General features: G+C 47.2%; 4 protein-coding genes, 1 long non-coding RNA gene and 2 other non-coding genes across 15 annotated transcripts; 3 read left to right on the plus strand and 4 right to left on the minus strand.

The window, feature by feature from the left end:
• Positions 1-240: 240 nt before the first annotated feature.
• On the plus strand, positions 241-967 carry LOC140522303 (uncharacterized). Its single transcript, XR_011973273.1, has 3 exons — positions 241-328; positions 737-776; positions 906-967. It is a non-coding gene; the product is annotated as an uncharacterized lncRNA (long non-coding RNA).
• A 1,478-nt stretch (positions 968-2,445) lies between these two features.
• MCCD1 (mitochondrial coiled-coil domain 1) lies at positions 2,446-4,144 on the plus strand. Its single transcript, XM_072637553.1, has 2 exons — positions 2,446-3,135; positions 3,629-4,144. The coding sequence occupies exons 1-2, from the start codon at positions 2,779-2,781 to the stop codon at positions 3,812-3,814; spliced, it is 543 nt and encodes a 180-aa protein (XP_072493654.1). The 5' UTR covers positions 2,446-2,778; the 3' UTR covers positions 3,815-4,144.
• Positions 4,145-4,153: 9 nt separating this feature from the next.
• On the minus strand, positions 4,154-13,731 carry DDX39B (DExD-box helicase 39B). 2 transcript variants are annotated; one of them, XM_072637497.1, is made up of 11 exons: positions 13,186-13,731; positions 11,712-12,045; positions 10,648-10,775; positions 9,971-10,063; positions 8,618-8,801; positions 7,644-7,762; positions 5,602-5,733; positions 5,108-5,217; positions 4,870-5,014; positions 4,588-4,735; positions 4,154-4,375 (listed from the first exon to the last, which is right to left on the minus strand). In XM_072637497.1, exons 2-11 carry the CDS (start codon positions 11,920-11,922, stop codon positions 4,359-4,361), a joined length of 1,287 nt encoding a protein of 428 aa, XP_072493598.1. In that variant the 5' UTR covers positions 11,923-12,045; positions 13,186-13,731; the 3' UTR covers positions 4,154-4,358. The 2 variants fall into 2 exon arrangements, with proteins under 2 accessions (XP_072493598.1, XP_072493599.1); XM_072637498.1 differs by lacking the exon at positions 13,186-13,731 and adding an exon at positions 12,729-12,989.
• On the minus strand, positions 8,452-8,530 carry LOC140530600 (small nucleolar RNA SNORD83). Its single transcript, XR_011976028.1, has one exon. It is a non-coding gene; the product is annotated as a small nucleolar RNA SNORD83 (small nucleolar RNA).
• LOC140530599 (small nucleolar RNA SNORD83) lies at positions 10,509-10,584 on the minus strand. The gene has a single exon (XR_011976027.1). It is a non-coding gene; the product is annotated as a small nucleolar RNA SNORD83 (small nucleolar RNA).
• Positions 13,732-15,221: 1,490 nt separating the features above from the next.
• Positions 15,222-18,931, minus strand: ATP6V1G2 (ATPase H+ transporting V1 subunit G2). Of its 5 annotated transcripts, XM_072637563.1 has the most exons (4): positions 18,406-18,465; positions 17,230-17,370; positions 16,759-16,859; positions 15,222-16,281 (listed from the first exon to the last, which is right to left on the minus strand). In XM_072637563.1, exons 3-4 carry the CDS (start codon positions 16,816-16,818, stop codon positions 16,108-16,110), a joined length of 234 nt encoding a protein of 77 aa, XP_072493664.1. In that variant the 5' UTR covers positions 16,819-16,859; positions 17,230-17,370; positions 18,406-18,465; the 3' UTR covers positions 15,222-16,107. The 5 variants fall into 5 exon arrangements, with proteins under 5 accessions (XP_072493664.1, XP_072493666.1, XP_072493665.1 ...); XM_072637565.1 differs by lacking the exons at positions 17,230-17,370; positions 18,406-18,465 and adding an exon at positions 18,810-18,931; XM_072637564.1 differs by lacking the exons at positions 17,230-17,370; positions 18,406-18,465 and adding an exon at positions 18,573-18,626.
• NFKBIL1 (NFKB inhibitor like 1) lies at positions 18,617-22,485 on the plus strand. Of its 4 annotated transcripts, none has more exons than XM_072637507.1 (4): positions 18,617-18,795; positions 19,925-20,206; positions 21,173-21,397; positions 21,623-22,485. In XM_072637507.1, exons 2-4 carry the CDS (start codon positions 19,942-19,944, stop codon positions 22,207-22,209), a joined length of 1,077 nt encoding a protein of 358 aa, XP_072493608.1. In that variant the 5' UTR covers positions 18,617-18,795; positions 19,925-19,941; the 3' UTR covers positions 22,210-22,485. The 4 variants fall into 4 exon arrangements, with proteins under 4 accessions (XP_072493608.1, XP_072493606.1, XP_072493607.1 ...); XM_072637505.1 differs by having other exon boundaries at positions 18,692-18,997; XM_072637506.1 differs by lacking the exon at positions 18,617-18,795 and adding an exon at positions 18,970-19,119.
• Positions 22,486-23,368: the final 883 nt, after the last annotated feature.

Genomic DNA, 23,368 nt, shown 5'->3' on the forward strand with positions numbered 1-23,368 from the left:
AGGAGAGGGGAAGAAACTAAAACAAAAATCCGTACCCTAATCTTTAATCTTCCCTTTTCCCTTTCCCTTCGTCACCAGTGTCTCCATCCCTTTGTGTGAGCCCAAGAGGCCCCTGGGGAGGAACCTAACCTCAGGTGCCTGGCATTTGGCTTCTCCCCACCTACGATCATCTTGACCTGGCTTCGAGAGGGAGAACCTCTGAGATAAGGACCAGAATCCTGAGGGCACTCAGCCTGGAGGGGATGTGGAAATCCCACCAAGAGATGAACTTAGATACACCTGCCTTGGGGAGCAGTTAGGGTTGCAGCAGACTCTCAGCCTCAGCAGGGTGAGGAGTTGTTGGGGCTTAGCTCTATTTCCAGTGTTTACTAACTGACCATCTTCCCCCACACCAATTTCACCTGGACTTCTAGTCTAGTTGGCACAGTGGCTAGACCCTTGGGCCTAGAGTTAGGAAGACCTGAGTTCAAATGTGGCCTCAAATACTACCTGTATGACCCTGGGCAAGTCACTTAACTTCTGTCTACCTCAGTTTCAACACTCACCTCCCAAGGCTATTGTTAGGCTCAAATGAGGTAATATTTGTAAAGCACTGAGCATAGTGCCTAGCACACAGTAGGCACCTAATGAATATTGTTTCCCCTTCCCTTCCTACTCCTATACCCTGCCCCCATCACCTACTCTTCTGATGTTCGGAAGTCCTTCCTCTAAAGTCTCTCTTTTCTTTACCTTCCAGGGAATAATCAGACACTTCTCCGGTGTTGAGCCAGATTTAGGTGAGATTCCAGGGCAAGGGCAGAGGACATAGAATTGTGCGAGTTTAATGCTGGAGATTTAGAAGTTGAGTGGAGGGAAGAGAATCATAGGAAAATAGATTTGCTTTCACCATTGTTTCTCTCCCATAGACCAAGGAAGAGACCATTTCTCTACCCTCAGACACCTAGGAACAAGAGATTCACCTTCTCAAGTGAGAAATATAAAATACTTTTCCCCCTATTTCTGCTATTGGATTCTCTCTCCGCTCCCTCCCCCCCTTCATCAGCAGCCTTGATTAAGAATCTGGGATGTACGTAATATTAACTTACTCACCAAAAACAATAACCTTGAGCTGGGGAATCCTCTGAGTATTGAACGATCTCTTTCTTTTAGAATAGATAAAAGAATTCCTACTTCACAGCAGAGAGAGGACAGAGGGAAACTGCTATCCTGAGACATAGAACGGGCTGAAATATAAACAAGAGCAATAGAAATTTAGACACATTCTTAGATGACAGAACCCTAACAGATTATTAAATTTGAAATAGGAAAGGTTGGCTGACTCCTTCATACTAGCCCTCTCAGGCTGCTGTGGACCTAGATTCCTGAGTTTGACCTTAGTATTTCAGGTCTAGAACTTTGCTATTCACCTGAAACAGAATGCCCAAACACTCTTACAAGAGACCGACTTCAGTCCAACAAGTATTTATCAAGCCAGTACTTTTATGTCCAGCCATATAAAAGGTACAAAGAAGTATCGGGCATGATCCCTGTCTGTTAAGAAGACAATCCTGCTCAAGACCTAAAACTTAATATATACAAAACAGTAAGATAATAATCAAGTACTAAATTGTGTGGGATAGGCTCTTAGGTGTAGTATAATAGTGAGAAGTGGCTGATGCTAAACCCTCAACAGACAGAAAGGAAAGGTATGGACATGAGGAGGGGAGAGAGTAGCACTGATAAGAAGGTTAAGGAATATAGGAAACAGAGAGAAATGAGTACAAGAAACTGAGGATAAATCTATAGTATTGTGCTTAGTTCTGGGCTAGGACACGCATTTTAGAAAAGGCATCAGCAAACTGGAGTACCTACAAAGATCAGATGAAGGGCTAGGAAGTTTAGCATGGAGAATAACCTAGTATTTATGTAGCACTATCATTATCATCATTTAATAGATAAGGAAACTGAGGCAGAGGTTGAATAAATTGCCCAGGGTCAACCAGCTAAGTATCAGACACTGGTTTTGCACCTCCACTCAATTCACTTTACCACCTATCTGTTTCTGAAGGTTTAGGGGGATGATCACGACAGCTATTTTTCCAGAATTCAAAGAACTTGTTTGGCTTGGCCCCAAAGTGTAGAACTAAGAGCCATGGTGGACATTGTAAAGATACACATACATGTAGGCTTAATGCAAAGGAAACAATTAGAAAGTGCAATGGGTAGCCTTAGGAGGTTCCCAGCCCACCTTACCCCCACCTCAGCCACTAGGTTTAGAAGGGTTGACCACTTGTCAGGGATATTAATAGATGTGTCAAGAGTGGATTGACCAGATGATCCCTGAGGCCCCTCCTAGTTCTGTGATTCTGATTCCCTGTGAACAAAAAGGAAAAGTGGGGCATAGTGGGAGATAAGGAGGGAAGGCCTAGAATGTGAGGAAGAGGAGGAGCAGCTTAGAACCAGAATGACAATTTTGTCACTCTAAATTGGGGGAGCAGTATTACCTTTCTAAAGAACGAAAATTCAAATCTCTTGATCAAGGAGGGACTATCCATATAGAAGCCAGAAAGGATAGACCTGGGGGTTAAGGTAGGAGGGGCTGGGGACCCTGCCCTAGGGAAGCAGGAGCAGGCAGGAGTGAAGGCAATGGTAGTGATAAGCAATTGAAAGAGAGTGAGTGGGAAACAGAAAAAAAATGTGAACCTGATCTAGGTGGATGAAAGAAGAGAACCACTTGGGTTCAAGACCTTAGCACCCAAGACCCAGATGGGAGTGGTGCCTGCTTGATTAAAAGGTTATATGCAGCCCAGGAGCAGGAGTTTGTGGACTCTGGGGCTGGCCAGTCTGGGGAGGGAGCAAGGAGCAGTAGAGCGGGCAGGGGCGGGAGACTGGGCAGGGCTGGGGCATCAGAGCGAGGCTGGGCCCCAGAGGAAGCCAGTTCCTGGCAGCTGGAAGGCAGTTTGGACACAACTCCCTCCCCAGCCCCAGCCTGCCATGGGTCTCCCTCTGCCCTGGCTCTCTCGTTGCTGCTGTCGTCTCCTGCCCTCCCGGATCATGGGACCCCATACCTCTCGTGGAGCCTACTCCCAGAATACTGGGCCACCTACAGGGAAACTAGCTACAGAAGAGACCAGGAAGACTCTATCCCCAAACAGGGTAAGAGGGGTAGTGATGGGGGGGTGGGGGAGATGGAGCGGCATTACTTTAGACTAGAAGGGACAAAACCTTTGTCCAATCCAACCCACCCCCCCTTAACCTTCTAGAACCAAACATCTAATGCTATCATCTATTACATCTAGAGCCTCTTCCCCTCCACCTTTTGTCCCCCCAATATTGAGGGATGGAATCCCTCCACCATCTCCCCCCGCTTCATATAGCAGAGTCCACAAAGTCCTTGAACAGGTCCCTGGTTTGAGAGTTAATTATTCGTCAGAGGGGAGGTGCAGTTTTTCTCCTAGCAAGGCCATACATACTGTCTCTTATCCAGACAGAAAACTAATACCTCCCTCATACCTACCCCCTTTCACAGTCCGACTATATAGCAGGGAGCCAGGCTGGGAATCATGAGGGGAAGCAGAGAAAGCAGTTTTTCTCCCCAGTAAACTCAGCCCAGTTAAGTTCCTCTGAACCCTCTGCATCCTCCCTCCAGGATCCAGGCCACAGAAGTGCAGAGCTGGCTCAGGCAGAAGAGCTACTGGAGCAGCAGCTAGAGCTGTACCAAGCCCTGCTGGAGGGGCAAGAAGGGGCATGGGAAGCTCAAGCCCTAGTACTCAAGATCCAGAAGCTGAAGGAGCAGATGAGACGGCACCGAGAGAGCCTGAGAGGTGATGCTTGAGGGAAGCCGTCCTTACCTTCCTTTACTGGCTGAACCCAAGCAAACACTTCTAAGAACCCCTTTGCCCCAGAGTCTAATCCTGTTCCTTCTTTTCCCGGAGCAGACAGAACACCCAATGATGGGAAATAGTTATGCTCTCCTGAGGAGAGCCAAGAATGAGAAGGGGTGCTCAGGGGAAAGCCAGCACTTTCTCACCCTAGTAACTGAATCCCCTCACAATGATCCTATTTCCAGTCCCCCAAGATGGCTTCCATTCCTCCCCTAAGGCTAAAGAAGAGAAAAATACACCACCCGCTGTCAACCCTTAAATAAAGGAACAAAACCCTCAGACACTGGAGACACTTTTTTGTTTCATTTTTAGTTTTGTTAAAAAAAAAATCAGACAGGACAAATCAATAAGGGAGTTTGGGGGATGACATGAACAGGACCGTTGGGGCGGGGAGGCAGGGGGTAGGTGGCAGTAGTGTCTCCTTCACCCCCACGCCCGAGTGTTCAGCTCCTGGGGAGGGAGAGGGTATCATACTCCAAGGACAGGCCAAGGCCTCTACCGAGTCTGCTCAACTGAAAAATAAAAAAAGAAAGAAATTAAGATAGGGTGAGAGGTGGGAGTAGTGACAGAAAGAGAAGTGATACAGAAAAAGAAGTATACAGAGATGGGGGGAGGGGAAGGTGATGAGAATTAGAGAATACACACTAAGACAAAAAAAAAAAGGTAGAGAGAGATGAGATCATGAGATCAAGTTAATTAGCAAGAGGGAAAGTCCAATACTCACTGTAGGAAGAAATGTCTATCTCATCAGGCAGTTCACTGATGTTGACCTCGAAGCGATCCTGGACATCATTGAGGATTTTGGCGTCATTTTCATCTGATACAAATGTGATGGCCAAACCCTTTGTACCAAACCGGCCTGCCCTAGCCACCTAGGGACAAGAAGGTGATAAAATCAAGGAATATCCTGAGGCAGAAATAGGATGGATACGTGGCAAAAAGGTGAGGAAGAGTTTGGAAGGAAGAGGGAAGGCATTAAAAAGTTTCACCCAACTGTGGGGCTTACCCTGTGTAAGTAGGTGTCTGAGTCCTCCGGCATGTCATAGTTGAAGGCGATGTTTACTCGTTCAATATCCATGCCCCGGCCAAACAGGTTAGTGGCCACAAGGATACGACGCTGGAAATCCTTGAACTGCTGATACCGGGACAACCTAATTGTGGGGAAAAGGAGGAAGACAGTAGAGAAGGATATGAAAGCTGCCCTTGGCACTCCTCTGTCCTCCCACCAAAACTCTTCTGCTCACCTCTCCTCTTGGGGCATCCCACGATGGATAGCAATGGCTGGGAAATTCTGCTCCACTAGGAGCTGGGCCAAGGCGATGCAGCGCTGCACAGATTTCACGAAGATCACCACCTGTATGTGGTGGGGTGAGAAAAAAAGATTCGGTAACCATCTTACTTCAGGAGACCCAATTCAATCCTTTCCTGCCCCACCAAAATACATCCTTCTGCTATCCTGACACTATCTTGAGAACAAGATAAAACCAGTGGGAAGTTATGGGGTGGAAGTTATCATCACAGAACCAAAAAGATGATTCTAAGGAAAAGAAAAAACTAATGAGATGCTCCCCCATCTTTATAAAATCACAGAGACCAAGCAGATGGGAATGATTCCCTTGGTATTAGATCTAGTGAGCCTCCTCTAAAGGATATCCGTGGTATTTACATTATCCTTCCAGGACTTTTCTCCTGTTTCCTCCCCTATACTCTACCCTGCCCAATTTCAGGTGCAGCTGACCTGGTTGAACTCTAGAACATCCAGGAGGTCGAAGAGTTTTCGGTTCTTCTCATTGTCCTTCAGCTTCACGTAGTACTGCTGCAGCCCATGCAGCGTCAGCTTCGTCTCATCATCCACGAAGATCTCCATTGGCTGGGGGGGAGGAAGGGAGGGGACGGAGGAGGGAGGGCAGAGTGGGGGTGTTAAATCTGAGGGGGGTGGGGGTGGGTGGGGATAGGTGACTCCCAATTCACCCCATGAATGGGATGGGGAGAAGAGTTAAGATGTCAAATTCCCTTCCCATCTCCAACCCACAGCCTCCCAAATTCAACATAGTCTCTTCTCTATAATAGGGTTTTAAGTATAAGCCATCTTAGGATGTCACAAACACCCATGGAAAGAATTACTGGGGCAGGAGGTCAAAGAACAGAATTAGTGGCCTCCAGTGGGACCATCCAATGGCAAGAGGCTACTCGGGTGGATTAGAAAAGATAACCTCAGTTTGCCTGAAGGGGGCAATAGTGGGAGTGATCTCAAAAAGGATATAATATTAACAATCAAATAAATCTGAAATGGTAAAAATGATAGGCTGACTTAGGAGAAGACCATCAAATCTCTTAAAGATTAGGTTGCCATGTTAAACATGGTTAAAGGAATATGGAAGCTACTTAAAGTGAAAGACTACATTTCTTTCACCTTCTAGCCAGAACTAAGATAGAAAACCCTTTACAGGCCTGGCTTTCTCTAGAATCTAAGGTTAAATAAACTCCAGCAGTAAGGTTGTTCAGGCAAAGAACTGAACTCCCTATTATTATAAATCTCCTTTATAGCTCCTGATCTACATACCCCCTTGAAGGGGAGGAGAAAACCACCACAAGAGATACTAACAGATTCAACCCCAAATCCCATTTGCCTCTCTAGCTAGCCTTAGGTTCTGCAAAGGAAGTGATGGTCTAGTTCACTTAGGAGTGGGAGTTTAAAAGCCTCCTTGAAATTCATCTCTATAACCCACAGGGGGTAATAGTACAAAGAGGCATCCCACATGAGGGAGCAATTCAGATAAACCCCCATCCCCAAGCCTTGCCCCACTGCTCTTTTCCCACTCTGAGAATCCCCAGCCCCCACCTGGTTGCAGCAAAGTAAAGATCTTCACTTGTTACCTTGCCCTTTCCCCCTCCCGGAAAAAAAAAAAAAAGGAAACAAAAAAACCAAAAAAATCCACCACCCACTCAGGAGCACCCCCGCAACTCGCATGGGTGAAGGGAGCGCGGTACGCGTAAGGTTCAGGAAAAAAAAACCGGGAACGGAAAAAAAGGCTGGTTTGGTCCTCTGCTTCCTGGATATGGTTCTCCCGCAGCTTCCGCTGCCGCCTTCCGCTGCCAGATGCCATCTGTAATCCCCCGCCGCGCTGAGTCTCTGCTGCTGGCTCACATCTCCAGAGGGTCCAGATGGGGGAGGAGGAAAGGGAGGGGAAGGAGTAGAAGGGTCGGGGACTGAGGTGCCAAAGGCCCCCACCCCTGAAGGTGGGAAGGGGGCAGGCTCATTTGTGACTTTTGCTCTTCTGTTGGCCACGCCCTGAAGTCTGTCTGTCTGTCCCTCTCTCGCTCTCCTGTCATCAGGAAATGTGGGTTTTGGGGAGATTTGAGTTTTTAGGGGAGCCAAAAGGCCCAGTTGTGCTCGATGCCACCTTGAGAGTGTGTGCTCTTGGGGGAGAAGGGAAATAGTGGGTGGTAGGGTAGGACATTCTGTCCCACCTTGCCAAAGGTTAAGAGTTTTGTTGTTGTCTGGGTTTTCTCATATTGTTAGGGTTTATTTGAATTCTACCCGCTCTCGTGTTTATCCCGACCAAGTCTTCCGGAGTTTCCCTGGCACCCGCGCAGACCTTATCACTGGCTGTCTCTATCTCTGTCTTTCCAGGGAGGACTCAGCCCTGGGGGGGTCACATGACTCCATCTCAGCACTGGGAGGAGAGGGGAGAGGGTGGACTGGAGAAGGTCGAGGAGAGGGAGTAGGAAGAGACTGCGGGCAGGGGATGGAGGGAGAGAAGGTAGAAGGGTATTTACGTCTTGCATGAACTTGCGGCAGACAGGGCGGATCTCTTTGCTCAGGGTGGCACTGAACATCATGACCTGCTTCTCATGGGGGGTCATGCGGAAAATTTCCTGGACATCCCGACGCATGTCTACAAAGGAGGAGTGATGAGGAGGCTAAGCACAGAACAACACAAGGGAAAGAGTACCTTCCAATAATACTGAATAAAGCAAGAGTCTACTACCTGGTTCCCTGTTCACACTCTAAACCTGAACAAAGTCAGTACACTACTTTTGGTTTTAATATGCTGCCCCACTGCCTGACATACACACATACACATCCTTAATTCTGCTTAGGAATCTTCAAACTTTTCTTCCAAATCTTGCTCAAAATGTCCCTTCCAGAAAGTTCTCCCTAATTAGGTGTACTCAAGTCTTCTCTTACTGACAATTTCAGTCTGCTTCCTGGTTGCAATGTCAAAAATCTAGTCTATCTACTAGTTCAGTTCTAGGCTATGCTCTCTCTTCCTATCCTAAAAGGTGAACTCCCCACCCCCATCCCAGTATTTTCTAGAATAGCCAGGACTAGATTCTGCACACTTAAGGCAAAGTAATCAGTATATAGTGTTCTCAGATTAAGGAAGTCCTTCTATGGTCAGGAGGTACTCCTTCACTAACATATGGAAAGAAAAAAGCCTGAACCATTCCCTCTTTATTATCCCCATCACCAACACTGCCCGAAGTACCATGCTGACTTGCTTGGACTCCCCAGATCCCCTTTCATCATGAACCAATGAAAACATTCACAGAAATCCAAAGAATCCCAGCTTCTGGAGCCCAGAGCCATCAGTCATGGGTGATAGATCAAGAGTCGTCCTGGCACCAAGGTGCTCCATCTTAACATGAACACATCATGTGGCTCCAAGGGTCAAAGACCCTGACCTTCAATTTCCATGAGTTATGGCCCCAGTTCTGGGATCCCTCTATTCTTCAGGTCTTCCACTCACCGAGCTGTTCGAGCATTTTGTCACACTCATCCAAGATAAAATGTTTAATGTGTTTGAGATTGAGGCTCTTATTTCGGGCCAGGGCTAAGATACGGCCCGGGGTCCCCACGACAATATGTGGGCAGTTCTTCTTCAGCAACTCCTCATCCTTTTTTATTGATAGACCACCAAAAAACACTGCCACCTGTCATTCAGAATTGAAAAGAAGGTCACCATAGAGAATCATTATCTTCCTATTTCCTAAACCACCATTTCCCAGTCTTGACTTCTTCCCTATTTGGCCAAAGCTTTTTTCTTGGTATTTCATACAAACTTTAGAAATCATCTAATGCTCTCATTTTACACATAAGGAAACCTAAACTCAGAGGGACTGACTCTCTCATACAGTTCTGCCAGTGGCAGAATCAGGACTACAACTTAAATCTTCTGACTTTAGCTAGTGTTCCTTCTATACCCTTCTTGTAATTCTGAAAAGTCCTGCTTTGCTCTGAGATTAGGGTGAATGTACTGAGGGACCAAAGAACATTAAAAGGCAGAGCTTTTGCTTTGTTGCAAAGTTACTGAACATAATTTAACCCAAATGAGACAGCCCAGTACTGACTGGGAAGAAGTAAAATCAAGCAAACTCATCTGTACCTAAGCAGACAGCATGCTTTCTACTCCAATACAGTTAAGTGAGAAAAGTATAATGGGAACCTCTTAGGCCATCCATCCATCCAGTGGTCCAGATAGCCAGGCCTCAATTTTCTGCTATCCTAAAGAATGAAGACATCATGTACCTTCCGAATCCACATGTACCATTAGGGATAGAGAGCTTAAAACCTTCCCATACCACACATCCTAAGCTTTTATCCATACTACCACTTCCTAGAGCATCCCAAATGGTGATCAGGAAGGCAAAAGACTTAAGTATAATAATGAGTCGCAAGGAGAAGTAAAGTGATTTAAAGGCAGAAAAACAGAGAAGCAAAGGGTCAAGATAATAGAGTCAGTCACCTATACCCCAGCTCACAAATCACTAACAAAGAGACTAGGGAAGGACTAAGAAAGTTAATGTATTAAGAGTCTGCGGCCATTGAAAATCTATCAGTATAGAAGACAAAGGGTTCTTTGGGAGATTGATGAAATCTAATGAAAATCTCACCCACATCCAACTCTTCAAGAACCTGCCTACTGCATAAAACAAAACATACCTGAAGACTATTTATCCTGGAAATGGCTTCTGATTCATTTTAGGAATAGGTGACCTAGGTGTCTACTATGTCCCCAAATATATCTGATAGGTACTTATTACTACTCTCTTTCTCCACCCTTAGTTTCTACCCTTAGTCAAGTCTCCTTCCCATTAATTACCTTGACATTAGGCATGTATTTGGAGAAGCGCTCATACTCCTTGCTGATCTGAAAGGCCAGCTCCCGAGTGTGACACATCACCAGTACAGAAACCTTAGACAGGGATAGACAGATGTTTGGCAGACTGCCCTTTCTTTTAAACAAAAAATACAACTGAGCTTATTAAACAATTCCAGTTCTGGGGCTTAACAATTTAAGTGCCTCTTATGCACTCAAAACTAAGAGTGCCCTGCAAATTGTAGGCATTCAAGAATCATTTATTAAACCATTTTCATATGTATCTTTGACCTTCCAAACTAGAAAATGAGCTGAGAGAAATTGATTTTTCATTGTTTTCTCCAGTATCGCCCAGTACAACTCTAAAGACTAGGTAGAATTTCAAGTAAACAGTCAAAAAATAAATACAAACTTAATTAAACCCAAAACCTTTAAAGTGAATTTGGTCTTAAAGGTCTATACTTTTTAATGTTGGGTTTTGAAGTCAGAATACCCCCACCTCCCATTGCAAACCTCTTCCACCACCCTCCAAGGACCCATCTGCCATCAGTCAAGGGTGATAGATAGAGGTCATCTCAGCACTGAGTGCTCATGTCTCTGAAAATACATCATGTGGCACAGATAGGTATACTCCTTTCCCTTCAATACTCCTTCCTCATTGTTCCCCACATAGTTTATACCTGACCAGTGACTGGCTCCAGCTGCTGCAGCGTGGCCAGCACAAACACAGCTGTCTTTCCCATGCCTGACTTGGCCTGGCACAAGACATCCATTCCCAAGATGGCCTGAGGAATACACTCATGCTGGACTGGGGAAAGAAAAGGGAAGATAATGGATTAGAAGTATCCCAGACACACAAATCCAAAACCCCTAAAATCACTTAGACTGTTCAACCAGTTCCAAAATTTGTTAGAGGCAACTAGGTGGTACAGTGGATAAATCTGAGTTCAAATCTAGCCTCAAACATTTACTAGCTGTGTGATCCTGGGTAAGTCACTTAACCTGTCTACCTCTGCTTCCACATTTGTAAAATGGGTTAATAATAGCACTTACCTCCTGAATTATTATGAGGATGAAATGAGACAATATTTGTAAAACATCTAATAGTACCTGGCCCACAACAGGCACTTAATAAATATCTATTCCCTTTCCTTTTGTTTTATAATTCAGAGTAGTTTCTGCCCCAATCTTTTGACCTCAATACGTTTCCTATGCTTAATCAGGGGATGGAAGGAAGAAGAGATTTTGGATAAAGAAGTTGATTGTGGAAGTTTTAGGCAATAACACTACCTAAAGGATGGGATTAGGGTTCCAGTCTACGAATCTTTTATACTACTCTTTTACCTTTTTATTACACCTTAACTCTCTATAAAGCCTCAACCCTCAGAAAACTGCTTACCTCTCCCAAAACCTACTAATGCCATCATAATCTTCCACCCCATTTCTATCAGCACCCCCCCACTTTACCCCACCAACCATCTCCTGCTAATTCTACCACCACTACCTCCAGCTTTACTCATCATTCTAGTGCAACAGATATTTTTGCACTGCTTTAGCCTCATATCATCTCACTCTAAAAACTCTTATACTTCTGCTCTCATCAATTTCTTAGCAATTCCCCTGCTTTTGCTTCTATTCCCCAAAACTCTGTTTCCTTTTCCCTCAAAGCTTCTTGTTCCTAGATTTCCTATCCTAGGTCCTTCTCCTTGGTCCCCAGACTTACATAAGGAGAAAAGATGCTTACCTTCAGATGGATGCTCAAAGCCACAATCTACAATGGCCCGGAGCAACTCTGGCTTAAGTAGAAAGTCTCGGAATCCAGAGCTGTGGATGGAGACATAGGAACCTTTCACATCTTTCTTTGCAGGGGCCTCAGCTCCATCCCCCCCAGCTGCTGTTTCCACATCATCATCTTCATAATCCAGGAGTTCAGTGTCCACATCATTTTCTGCCATAGCTGGGTCAGGGGAAGGGGATATCTAGATTGGCTCTGGGAAACCTCCGTGTAGCGAAGCTGGGGTGGTAGAGATTCAGGGAGCAGCAGAGGAAGATGAAGATACTGGATTCAGAGTTGAGAGCTAGGGAAGATACAGTTGAGAGAAACAAACTGATGATAACTTAAAAGAAAAAAAATTTACCACCAACCTCCTATGTTTTTTTCTAAATATTCCTTCCTCTTTCTAAAAATCTTGAGATATTTGAGAAAAACAGACAAGCTGAGAATACAATGGGGGCAAGGAGAAGCAGATTTATTATTTTTATAGACAAAGCATAAGGCAAGAAATGGTAAGAGTAATAGAAAATAGCGAACTGACATAAGGCATGAAAGAACTGCAGAGTAGAAGGTGAGTGGATAATTTTTAGGACTGCATAGGGCTAAGAAAACGTCTTATATGGGGGAGGGGAGGGACTCTGCAGTAGCACTGAAGTCTACCGACTTATAAAGGCAGCAAGCGCTTCCCACCCCCAAACCTGCAGCAACCAGTCAAAAGGCCATAGAACATGCTATTCGTGGGGAGTTCTAGCCTCAGGACTCGCACACCACGTTGCCCCAGCCTGTCCAGCACCGACCAAAGGTGGAGAGCCTCTAAGTCATGAGGGTAAAACGTTCCACTCCCGGTGGGGAGAGGGGGCACAAGAGGCTTCATCAATAGAGGATCGTATTTCCCCTCCAAACTCCACTACCTCTTACTGGCTTGAATCAAATGGGGGGAGGGGGAAAGAGACCTGTTGGTAGTTTATAGAAACTGGGCCCAGATACCTGCCCCTCCCAAGGGGGCCCACGAGTAAAGGCTCCACATGGATAGGGTTGCTTTGACGTGCATTCTCCCTATACTACGGCCCCCACAAATATTGTCAGCTAGGAAAAATTAGCTGCGCCCCTCTCGACCCCTCCGGGGGAAGCGGCCGCCGGAGGGGTCGGGAGAGGAGGAGATGGCGCCAAAGCGCGAGAGATAACCCTGGATGGGACGCAGTGGCGGGGACACAATGGCGCCACGGCCGCCATTTTGGGTCCTCCCCCTTAGCTCCCGGCCGCCCCTCCCCCCTGGGGGGCTCTTCCCTCCCGGGCGGGGCGGGAAAAAAGGCGGAAATAACGGCCCCGCAGGGGCCCGGAGACTAGGGTACCGCTCTTGGCGGGGGTATCTGGGGGCCCATGCTGTCGCGTGGCCTCAAAGAAGGACGGATGGATCTGGATGAAAGCCGTGGCCCCTGCTTACCTGAGCTGGGAAAAAACGCGTCTGGTGGCGGCAGCGGCGGCGACCAAGGAAAGCGGCCTTCACTTCCGGTCCCCGCGTTCCCTCTCCCCTTTCCACCCCACTCTCTTTGTAGGATCCCAGTGCGCAGACGCGAGGGACAGGAAGCGTGGCTCAAGGACCTCCCAGGCCTCAACCGTCCCGCGCTCTAGAGAGATGCCCTTTGGAACGCCTGACTGGACGGGAACTCCGAATTTCTTTCCAGTTCCTCCGCTGCTGCTCTAATCAGCGTTGTGAGGGGAGACATTCCCAGTCCCACTTTCTGTCTTTTGTGACCCCTCCCCTCGCCACCGCCCCGAGCTCCTTTCCACTGTTTCGCTTTTCAGTCAGGCTCGCTGAAAGCAGCGCCCTTCGCTTGGAACGCAATGAATGGGACGCGGAAGCGGCGGCGCGTTCCCACGGGGTCCTGCGAGGGCCGTGGTTGCCAAGGTGACCTGGGCGTACTTTCGTTTAGGCTTCACTCGGCCTACGCGCTGGATGCGTCTGCTGGGGAACGTGGGATGGAAGGCCAGGGAAGGGAGGGTGAGGGGTCTGAAACAGCAGATCACTGGGCGCCCCTGCGGCCCCCCGGAGGAAAGCAGTGAGCGCGGCTGCCCGGGGCAACCCAGCCAGCCATCAAGTATTTATCAGGCGCCTACTGTTTGAGGCATTTGTGCTGAGCACTGGGGATGCTAAGACCGCCCCCCCCCCCAAAAAACCAAACCTCACCACAGTCCCTGCCCCCAAGGGCCTCCCAGGCTAATGGAGAAACGAGCAACGTTGGTCTAGACTAAAGAGAGCTGGAGAACAAATGGAAGCTGGTCTTGGAGGAGTTGGGGGAGGCCAGGCCTCTTGCAGAAAGTGGGATTTGAGCTAAGTCTGCAGGGAAGCCAAGGAGGAGGGGAGGGGAGTCGCCACAGCTGACCAGAAACTCCCTCCAGTGTCTCTGACCCTGGGGGCCCACTTAGGGATATCCCTGATTGATTTTGGAACCATGGTAACTAACATGCCTTAAAGTGTAAAAAGGACGGATGGCCACTGCCTTGTCACTGGCATAGGGCATAGTTAGGGTAGTGGCCAGGTTAGTTGGATCCTGTGTGCCCAGGAAGGGAGGTGAATTTTAAGGACCCCAAAATTAGGGATGGGGAGCCTAAATTCAGCTACAAGCCTTCCTCACTTCCCATTCCCTTTGTGCTATTTCCAGTCTTGGTGTCTACATCCACAAAACCCTGTCCCTTCTGCTTAGGGGCGGGGGTGAAGTCCAAATGCATCCTTGGGGCACCATCTGCAGAATGAAGAATGCTTTTAAGATTCTCCCACGAAATGGTAGCTCATTACCAATAATGAAGAAAGTGAATATCCAGACTCCCTAATCCATTGTTCTGTTGCCAGCTGTTTTGCAAGAGAGCATAGTTATCTGAGAACAATCTTAATCTATAATAATAGCTAACATTTGTATAGCCCTGTGCTAAATGCTTTACAACTATTACCTCATTTGATCTTCATCCTTCATTGGGAGGCAGGTGCTATTCTTATCCTCATTTTTGTACAGATGAAGAAACTGATGCAAATAGGTTGTGAACTTAAGTTCAAATCCTCCAGGCTGTCTCTACCAGTCTCACCATTTTATGTCTGTCAGACACTTAATGACTGTGTTAAGCACTCTTCTGTATCTCTCCCCTTTATCACTTGTTGATTTGAGTTGCACAAATATAAACTGTAATGTGACAGAGTTGAAGTGTGATATGCGGAAAAAAATCAATGGATTTAGAACAGAAGACTTGGGTATAAATCCCAGCTCTGCCATTTACTTACAGAAGTGTGAACTTGGAAAACTAGTTTCCCCTTCTGGGAATTAGAATATGTAAAATAGTATAGAAAGTAAGAGAATTGGATTAAATGATCCAACTTTCCCTAAATCTTAAGACTTCCATTATTTGTCCTAAACTAAACTAAATAACGGTGAGGGGGAATGAAATATGGGGTATTCTGGGGGAAATTCTACAAAAAAGAACTCTTAGTAGTTTTTCACAACATATTTTATTGACATTTGCATTGGTTTCATTTTACAGCTGAAAAGAACAACAGGAAATTGGGTGTAAGAGGAGAATGGAAAAGGATGGGGGACACTCCCATAATAGCATTACATAGAATACAGGATGTTTCTCTTATAGCTAAGACAAGCAATGGTAAGAGCCTGACAGGTCTCTCCAAGACATTCTGAGGAATAGGAGAAAGAGAAGAGAAAATGGAGAAGTAAAGGGAATGATGGAGATAGAGACAGAAAAGGAAAGAGTAGGAGGGAAAAGAAATTCTTGGAGCCATAATAAGATTAATAGGATGATGGAGGTCAGCTGGTTTCATCACTGGTCACAGGAATGACATGCACGGAAATCTACACACTTGAAGGAGTCATTTGAATCAAAAGGCTACTAGGGCTATTTAAATGAAATCAATTGGGGAGAGATTTTGACCTATCTGGGAGAAATTTTATTAAAAACAAAGCTAGCCTTTAGTATTCTAAGGTTTGCTAAACACTTTACAAAAGTTATCTCATTTAATCCTCACCAGAACCTTATAAATTAGTACAATTGTTGTCTCCATTTTACATATGAAAAAATCAAGTAACTTCTCCACCGAGCTTTTAAAATGTCTAAAGGCCAGCTATCAAGGTCAACGTTTTAAGATTACCAGAAGGTAGATTTAGATTCTGAGTGGAAGAGGCATCATTCTCAGGGCACTTAAAAGGTCCTGGCAGGAGTTATGAAGCTAAAGATTTATAGTTCTATATGGGAGAGTTAAAGAGTGACTCCTTGAATTTCTGGGGGACTGATGCGAGAAAAGGGATATGGCTGGAGAACAAGGTGTGAGGTTCTGGGGAGGAGGGAGGTGAGTGGTATAGAGTCCCTAGGCAGCAATCCGGTAGTTGGGATGAATCTGGGGCCTGATGTCACAGACCATGCCAAGGAGTTGAGCGAGGACACGCTCACGGCTGCGCTGCTGAGAGCTCTGCATGCCCTGTACCTGGCGCCGAGTTGCCTGCTCCACCTCAGCTGACAAGTTCCCCTGGGAGCCCATGGCCTGGGTTGGGGGGGGACGGGTAATATGGGTGGGGGCATTGGGGAAAGAAATAGGAAAGAGATAAAGAGAAGGGTCCCAGAGTGTGAGGTTGCCACAGGAAGAGACAGAAAGTTCAAGAAAAAAAAGACCAAATGTGGATATTACCCCTTCCCCTGAATTCTTATGTAAAGACTATGGGAATTCTATAAGAGCTGTTCTGGTAACAGAAACACAATCTTCATTAAGACTTCACCCCATAATAATCCAGAAACTGAATTCCCCATCAACTCCAACATTATCACCTGGGCCAGAAGGATTCTGCGTTTCCCATCCTCCACAATGAACGTAAAAAGCCTAAACACTGCCTCATACGTTCTGTGCTTCCCTTGGAGCCCCCCTCCCCTCAGGTTTCTCTTCACCTCACAAAAATATTTGAAAATGCTATACACCCCCAATGTTACCTGATTCTCTCAATCCACAATCCACCCCAAATCTTACCGCTTGCTGCTTGCTCTGGAACTCCTGCTCTCGCTCCCTACGGTACTGCTCTACCTCCATCTGAGCCTCTTCCTTGGCCTGCTTCAGACGCCGAGCCTTCCCTGGAGTGAAAGAAGGGAAGAACATCCCCAGAAAGGTAGTTAAAGGCTCTTTCAACCAAAAGTCCTTCATGATCACCCTGATGGCCCAATCCCTACAACATCTCTCCAAAGAAACCCTTAGGCCTAACTCCATCTCATATACCGATGCCCCAAAAAGCAACTCCTTTCAGTAATCTAAATGTCCATTCCTAAAGCCCTGTTCCCCACCAAGGCTCTCACTCTTTCGGGCATCTGCCACCTTTTCAGCCGCTCTCTTCTCAGCCTGCAGCAGCTGCTGGATGCCCTGGGATTGACTGGCCATCTCTGTTTGTGAGCAGTGATGCTACCAGAGGTACCAGCTTAGAGCCACCACCTCCACCCCCACCCTCACCTAATCCAGCTATTCCTCCTTCCCTCCGTTGGGTCTTAGCGTCCTCCTGCTTTCAGTTCGCACTTCCTCCCAATTCAGGCTTTCATTCCTTCTCTCCCCTCCATCCCATTCCCTTGCTCTTGTAGTACCACCTGAGATCACCTGAGGGCAACAGAGACCAGATCATTGCCTGCCAGTGTCTCCCCCTCTATCTTACCCATGTCTCCAGTTCTAGAACTTGGTGGGTGGGAGCTTCTGTGGAAGGTAAAAGAGGCCGTAATGGAGATTGGTGGCCATGACCATGAAAGAAATAAAGGTCAAAGAACAGAACTGGGAGGCAGAGGTCATGACTGGAAATGAAGATAGACAATCTGGTTTTTTCTTAAGTGGCAGAAACTCCACTCCCTAATAGCCAGCATTTCAAATAGTCTCATTTTATCCTTACAACCCCAGCAGGTGAGGAAACAGGTACAGAGAAATTACATGACTTGCCCAGGTTCACACAGCTAGTATGTGTGAACAGATTACTGCACCTGGAGATACCTGACCCAAGGCACTAGTATGTGACCTTGGGCAAGTCACTTATGGAAAAGTAAGAAGCATTTACTCGCTTCAGTAACATGCCCACTATGTGTGGGGCATCGCACTAAGCACTTTACTAATATTACAAATATTATCCCATTTGATCCTCACAAAACCCCGGGGACAAGCACTTTTGTTACCCCCATTTTACAGATCAGGAAACCGAGACCGACAGAGGTTAAATGACTGGCCAAGGCGTACGAGGCAGGATATGAGCTCTGGTCTTCCTGATTCCACCACTCTATGCACTACACCACCTAGGCTGCCTCTCTACCGCCGCCGGCCTCAGTTTCCCCATCTGTAAAATGAGGTTAATAGCTTCTACCTGTCAAGGTTGATGTGAGGATAAAAAAGGAAATACTTGTGAAGCATTCTGCAAACCTTAAAGCGCCATATAAATTCTTAGGGTTATTACTGTGTGTCTGAGGTTGGGTTTGAACTCCACAACTCTTTCTGCCGAGGCGCTCTCTCCCTGTCTCCCTCCCTCCCTCCCTCCCTCCCTCCCTCCCTCTCTCTCTCTCTCTCTCTCTCTCTCTCCCTCCCTCTCTCTCTCTCTCTCTCTCTCCCTTTCCCCAAGGTTTGTATTTCTGTCTCTACGTTTCCCCCTGCTTCCACCTCCCGCCAGCTCTTTCTGTGCCTCCTTCTCCCGGTGTCCGTATCTCTCCTGACTTTTCTGTCCCTCCCCGGTCCCCACCTTCCTCTTCGGTCCCACCCATCCAGACCTCCCCAGTCCACCCCCCCAGAGCGGTCTGTAGTGAAATCACTGCACGCGGCTCGCTTACTTCATCCTCCTCCAATTCACGCTTGCGCCGAACGGAGTACAGCCCCGCCCCCTGCCCCTGCCCCTGCCCCTTCCCGTCCGGCGGAACCTTCCTCTCGTGCCTCGCGAGGTTCGTCGGTCGTTGCCATCCGCCCCCCCACCCTGCTCGTTTCCGGTTTGCTTCCGCCCTTCTTCCTTCAGGCTGCGCAGGCCCTAGGCGGAGAACCGAGTTAATTTAGCTGGATGTAAGAGGTTTTACCTTCCCCCACCGACCCTCCCAGACGGAGCGCGTGTCGCCGCTCTGGGCCTCGTGTACCAGGCTGCGGCGATGTCTGCAAAGCGACCGAGGGCCTAGATTCCTGGACTGGGCTGCTTAGTAGCTGCGGACCGAGGCTTCCCGCCCGTGCCTCGTTTTCCTTCTCTGTCACGTGATTGGGGTTGGGCCAGGTCAGGGGCTCTTAACTTTGTGTGTGTGTCGCGGCCCTCTCTGGCTACCTGGTGGCGCCAGGGTCCCCTTCTCGGAATAAGGTTTTTAAATTATTTAAGAAAAGACTAAATTTCAGTTCGAGGTTAGTGAAAATAGAGATGTCATTTTTCCCCACCCCAGGGAGCTTGCTGAGAGCAGACACCCCAGTTTGACCCCTTGCGAGCCACCGTGTCAGGGTCCGACTCCACACCGGAGCCTTGCCTGGCTGGGCAGTGTTCCCACGCCGAAGCTGGTAGACTGGGGCAGCCCCAAAGGGCACAGGACGGGCACCTCATGGCAGGCAAAGGCTTCTTGGAGTGGCAGTGCCTCCCTCGAACCCACCTCCCCGTGAAGGAGGGCCTGAGCCCTCCTCACCCACAAATACAGATAGCTTCTAAACTGGATTAATTACAAAGTTCATATGCCCCAAAATTTGCCACCAATACGATATCCTTCTGCTCTTCGAAATCCTTTCTTAATTGTACTTTTTAAACATAACTAATGCTGAAATATATTTTGCGTGACTTCATATGTGTAATGGGTATCGTATTTCTTGCCTTTTTGATGAGTTAAAAACAGGGTCTGAAGAGAGGGAGAGATTTTGAAACTGAAAATAAAATGAAAATGAAAAAGTATAATGAAAAAATTGTAACTATTTTGGCTCAAAGGACCCCCAAACAATTTTATCTCCTCTCCAAAATTACGTAGCTACTTACAACAGCGCTCTCCAAGAAAAACTTAAGCTTTGCAGAGAGGACAGTTTTTATTTAAAGATTTAAAGTGGAAGATAGAAATGTACGAAAGTGGGAATAGGGAGAGAATATGGGAAAGCAGGGAAAATGAAAGGGACAGCATGGAGCTTATATTCTCTTCTGGTTCTAATTGCCTTATTTTCTCTCTTTTCTCAGTCCAAGCAAGGCCCATCATGGGTTCTTCCTCTCATCGACGTAAACGTGAGCGCCGTTTCCGAAGATATCTGTCTACAGGAAGGCTGAGCAAGGCTCAGTCCCTCTTTCTTCGCCACCCAAAGCTGGATATAGATGCTGGAGAGCCACCACCACTCCACCGAGCCTGTGCCCGCCAGAATGCCCCTGCCCTTCAACTGCTACTCCGCCTTGGGGCTGACCCCACTCACCAGGACTGCCATGGGAATACTGCTCTGCATGCTGCTGCTCGTCAGGGTCCTAGTGGTGAGTCCAGCCCTTATAGGACAGCTTTGAAGGTGTCAGACAGTACTAGCCTGCTCTCAGAATCTAAGATGAAAGCCCAGATCCTTGGCATGCAAGATATTTGTCTGGTCATTGGAATGAATTTCTTCAGCTATAAAGTGGGAATAGTAATGATAGTTATACTACCTACTTTACAGGGTTGTTGTGAAGTTCATAGTAGAGAACATGTAAAGGTAGTTGTAAACCTTAACATATAATATATGTGTGTCAGCACATTAGTGTATATATAGATATGTATACACACATGCACATACACATATATGATGGGCATATATACCCACCATATATGTACATTTATGAATCTGTGTATATCTGTGTGTATGTACTTATCGGATATGTACTTATGTAACTAAGATGGCACTCAGGATTTTTACATCCATTCATTTCACTCCTCCTCTGTTTCCTTCCAAGATAGTAGTCATTTTTCCAACCTTCTGTTCCTGTCCAGATCTATTTGTATCCCCAGTGCCTAGTATCTGGCCCATGATGGTGGTCTTCTGAGTAAAAATTGGTACCCAAGTGGATAATTTTTCTCATTCTCCAGAGCTCTCACCATTAAATAATTTCTCTGGTGCTCCAGATAAGGCAACTAAGTTGAATAGTGGATAGAGTGCTGGGCCTGAAGTCAGGAAGACTCATCTTTGTAAAGTTCAAATCTGACATCAGACAACTAGTAAGTTGTGTGACCCTGGGCAAGTCATTTAACCCTGTTTGCCTCAGTTTCTCCATCTGTAAAATGAGCTAGAGAAGGAAATGGCAAACCATTCCAGTATCTTTGTCAAGAAAACCCCAGATGGGGCCACAAAGAGTCAGACATGATTGAAATGGCTAAACAGCTGCTGTAACAAAGCCCAGATAGCAAGGGGCGGTATTCTTATAATCTGAGAGCCATAGCAAACAATTTTATCCTGTGACCCCTGCCAACAGCCTACAAGGACTTTTTCCTGCCTCTGATGGTACAATGTCCCACTGCCATGAAGATGAAGAACAAACTAGGAGAGACCCCCGGGGAACTTCTGGACTGGGAAAGTCCCCCAGAGCCACCTATAGAAACGGAGGAAGAGGAAGAGGCTTACATGGAGAGAAAATGGAGACAAAAGCTTCAAGAGGAGCTAGAAGATGAGTGGCAGGAGATGCTGGGGAGGTTTGAAGGTAAGGGTACACCAGACTAAGGTCTTCTAGGTTCCTGCACCTCCCACACTTCCCATATCCCTTATTGCTTAGCTGCTCCATATTCGTTCTCATCCCTTCCATGTTTTCTGTCTCATCTCTTTTGCCTCCCAACTCATTCCTGACTTCCTTCTTCCTGGTCCCATTATTTCTCTTACTGTTCCCTCCTTAAGAAGCTGTTCCCTTTATATACCCATTGCATCTTAGGTGATGAGGATGCCACCGTAGATACTCTAGAGCCTGAATCCTTCTCTGCCTGGACTGAACGCCTGGCCCGAGAACATGCCCAGAAACGACGACAGCAGCAAGCAGCAGAGAGAGCCCAGCATCTAAAACCTATGTCAGCCTCCTGCCGCAGCTGGCAGCAACAAGAGGAGGAACGTCGTCTATTCCAAGAGCGAGCCCAGGCCAAGGAAAAAGAGCTGAGGGAGAGCCGAGCCAAGAAGAGTCAGGAAACCAGAGGGCATTGTTGGGGGGACCCCTATAGGACAAAGCCCAAGGGAGACTTCACAAAGGAAGGGGAAAGATTTTGGTATTTTGGAGATATACCCTGGCCCTCCCTTGGGGGAAGGGACCCTGAAGCCATGGCAGCAGCTCTGGTGGCCAGGGGCCCCCCACCCACAGATCGGGGAGCCCTAAGGAAGTATTTGAGGGTCCAGCAGGTCCAGTGGCATCCTGACCGATTTCTTCAGAGATTTGGGTCCCAAATTGAACCTAGGGAAAGGGAAAAAGTAATGGAGATTGTGACAGCTCTGTCCCAGGCCCTCAACAGGCATGCAGAAAGCCTAAAGTGACCCAGAGGAAAAAGACAATGAATGGGTACACATGATACCAATAATGCAGATAACAGGATTCAGGGAATAAGGACAAAATATAAGACCTGGAATGAGAGAAAAATTGGGTGTAGGAAGAGAGGCTGAGTAATGGAAACTTTAGAAAAGGATGAGGCTTGAATGAGGACCGGTTGTGGCTTAGAGGCAGAGCTCAGCTGGTGCAGTCATGGGAGGTTGCTACCACTAAATCCCTTCTCTTCCCACTTATTTCCTAATAAAACATAGTTCCCCATCTTATTCCTAATGTCTCCTCTGCCTTTTTCCATCACTGGTTTCTATCACCTATGACATCTCCCTCCTGCTTAGTAAGCCTTCAGTTCTCATATGCCAGAGATATCCATACTCGTGTGGTGTACTCTTGGCCTTTGATATCACTTCATCCTGGCTAATGCCCACCCCACCCCCAATCAAGATCCAGAGGGTTTAGTTTTCTCCACCAAAGCTTACGTATCTCTTCCTTTCTCCTCCTCGCTTATAGGTCAAGTGCCCAAGTCTCTTCAACCCAATTGTTTGTGGCTGGAGAAAAAGGCTTAATGTGAACAGGGCAAAAAGGGAACAAAACTGTGGTCTCTTCCCCCCCACCCCAGAACCACATCCTCCACCCCCTTGCCTTCCCACCCCCAGGGCTTTCCCTTTGCTGAGTCACTGGGATTTGAGGAGGGGGGCAGCTAGGAGACCCATCGGGGCAATTGTAGGAGGACAGAGTTAGGGGGAGCCAAGAACAGAGAGGGAAGCAGCCCCCTGCGGGGGAGTGGAATTTCGGTTGCTAAAAATAACTTCAGGGGAAGGAGGAGGAAAGGGCCAAATTGTGTAACCTGGGCTGTCTGTTCTTGGGTAACCTGAGGTCCACACCCCAGAACTGGGCCCAACCTTCCTAGTCTCCCAGCTGGGAACTGAGTGTCCAGACCAGGCTTCTCAAGGAATTCAGACATCAGAACTTTGTAAATAACACGAACACACCTAGCCCCTACTGTCTTTCAGTATCCAGGGAAGTGTTCTGGCTCTCCTAATTCTTTCTTCCCACCTCATTCTTTCCTGCCTCACTCATTCCCCCATCCCCAATTCAGGACTTTTGAATTTCCAGCTTTTGCTCCCCTCAAGGACCCAAGAATTAGGTCTT

The sequence above is a fragment of the Notamacropus eugenii genome, chromosome 2, assembly GCF_028372415.1.
Source record: "Notamacropus eugenii isolate mMacEug1 chromosome 2, mMacEug1.pri_v2, whole genome shotgun sequence".
Taxonomy (NCBI): domain Eukaryota; kingdom Metazoa; phylum Chordata; class Mammalia; order Diprotodontia; family Macropodidae; genus Notamacropus; species Notamacropus eugenii.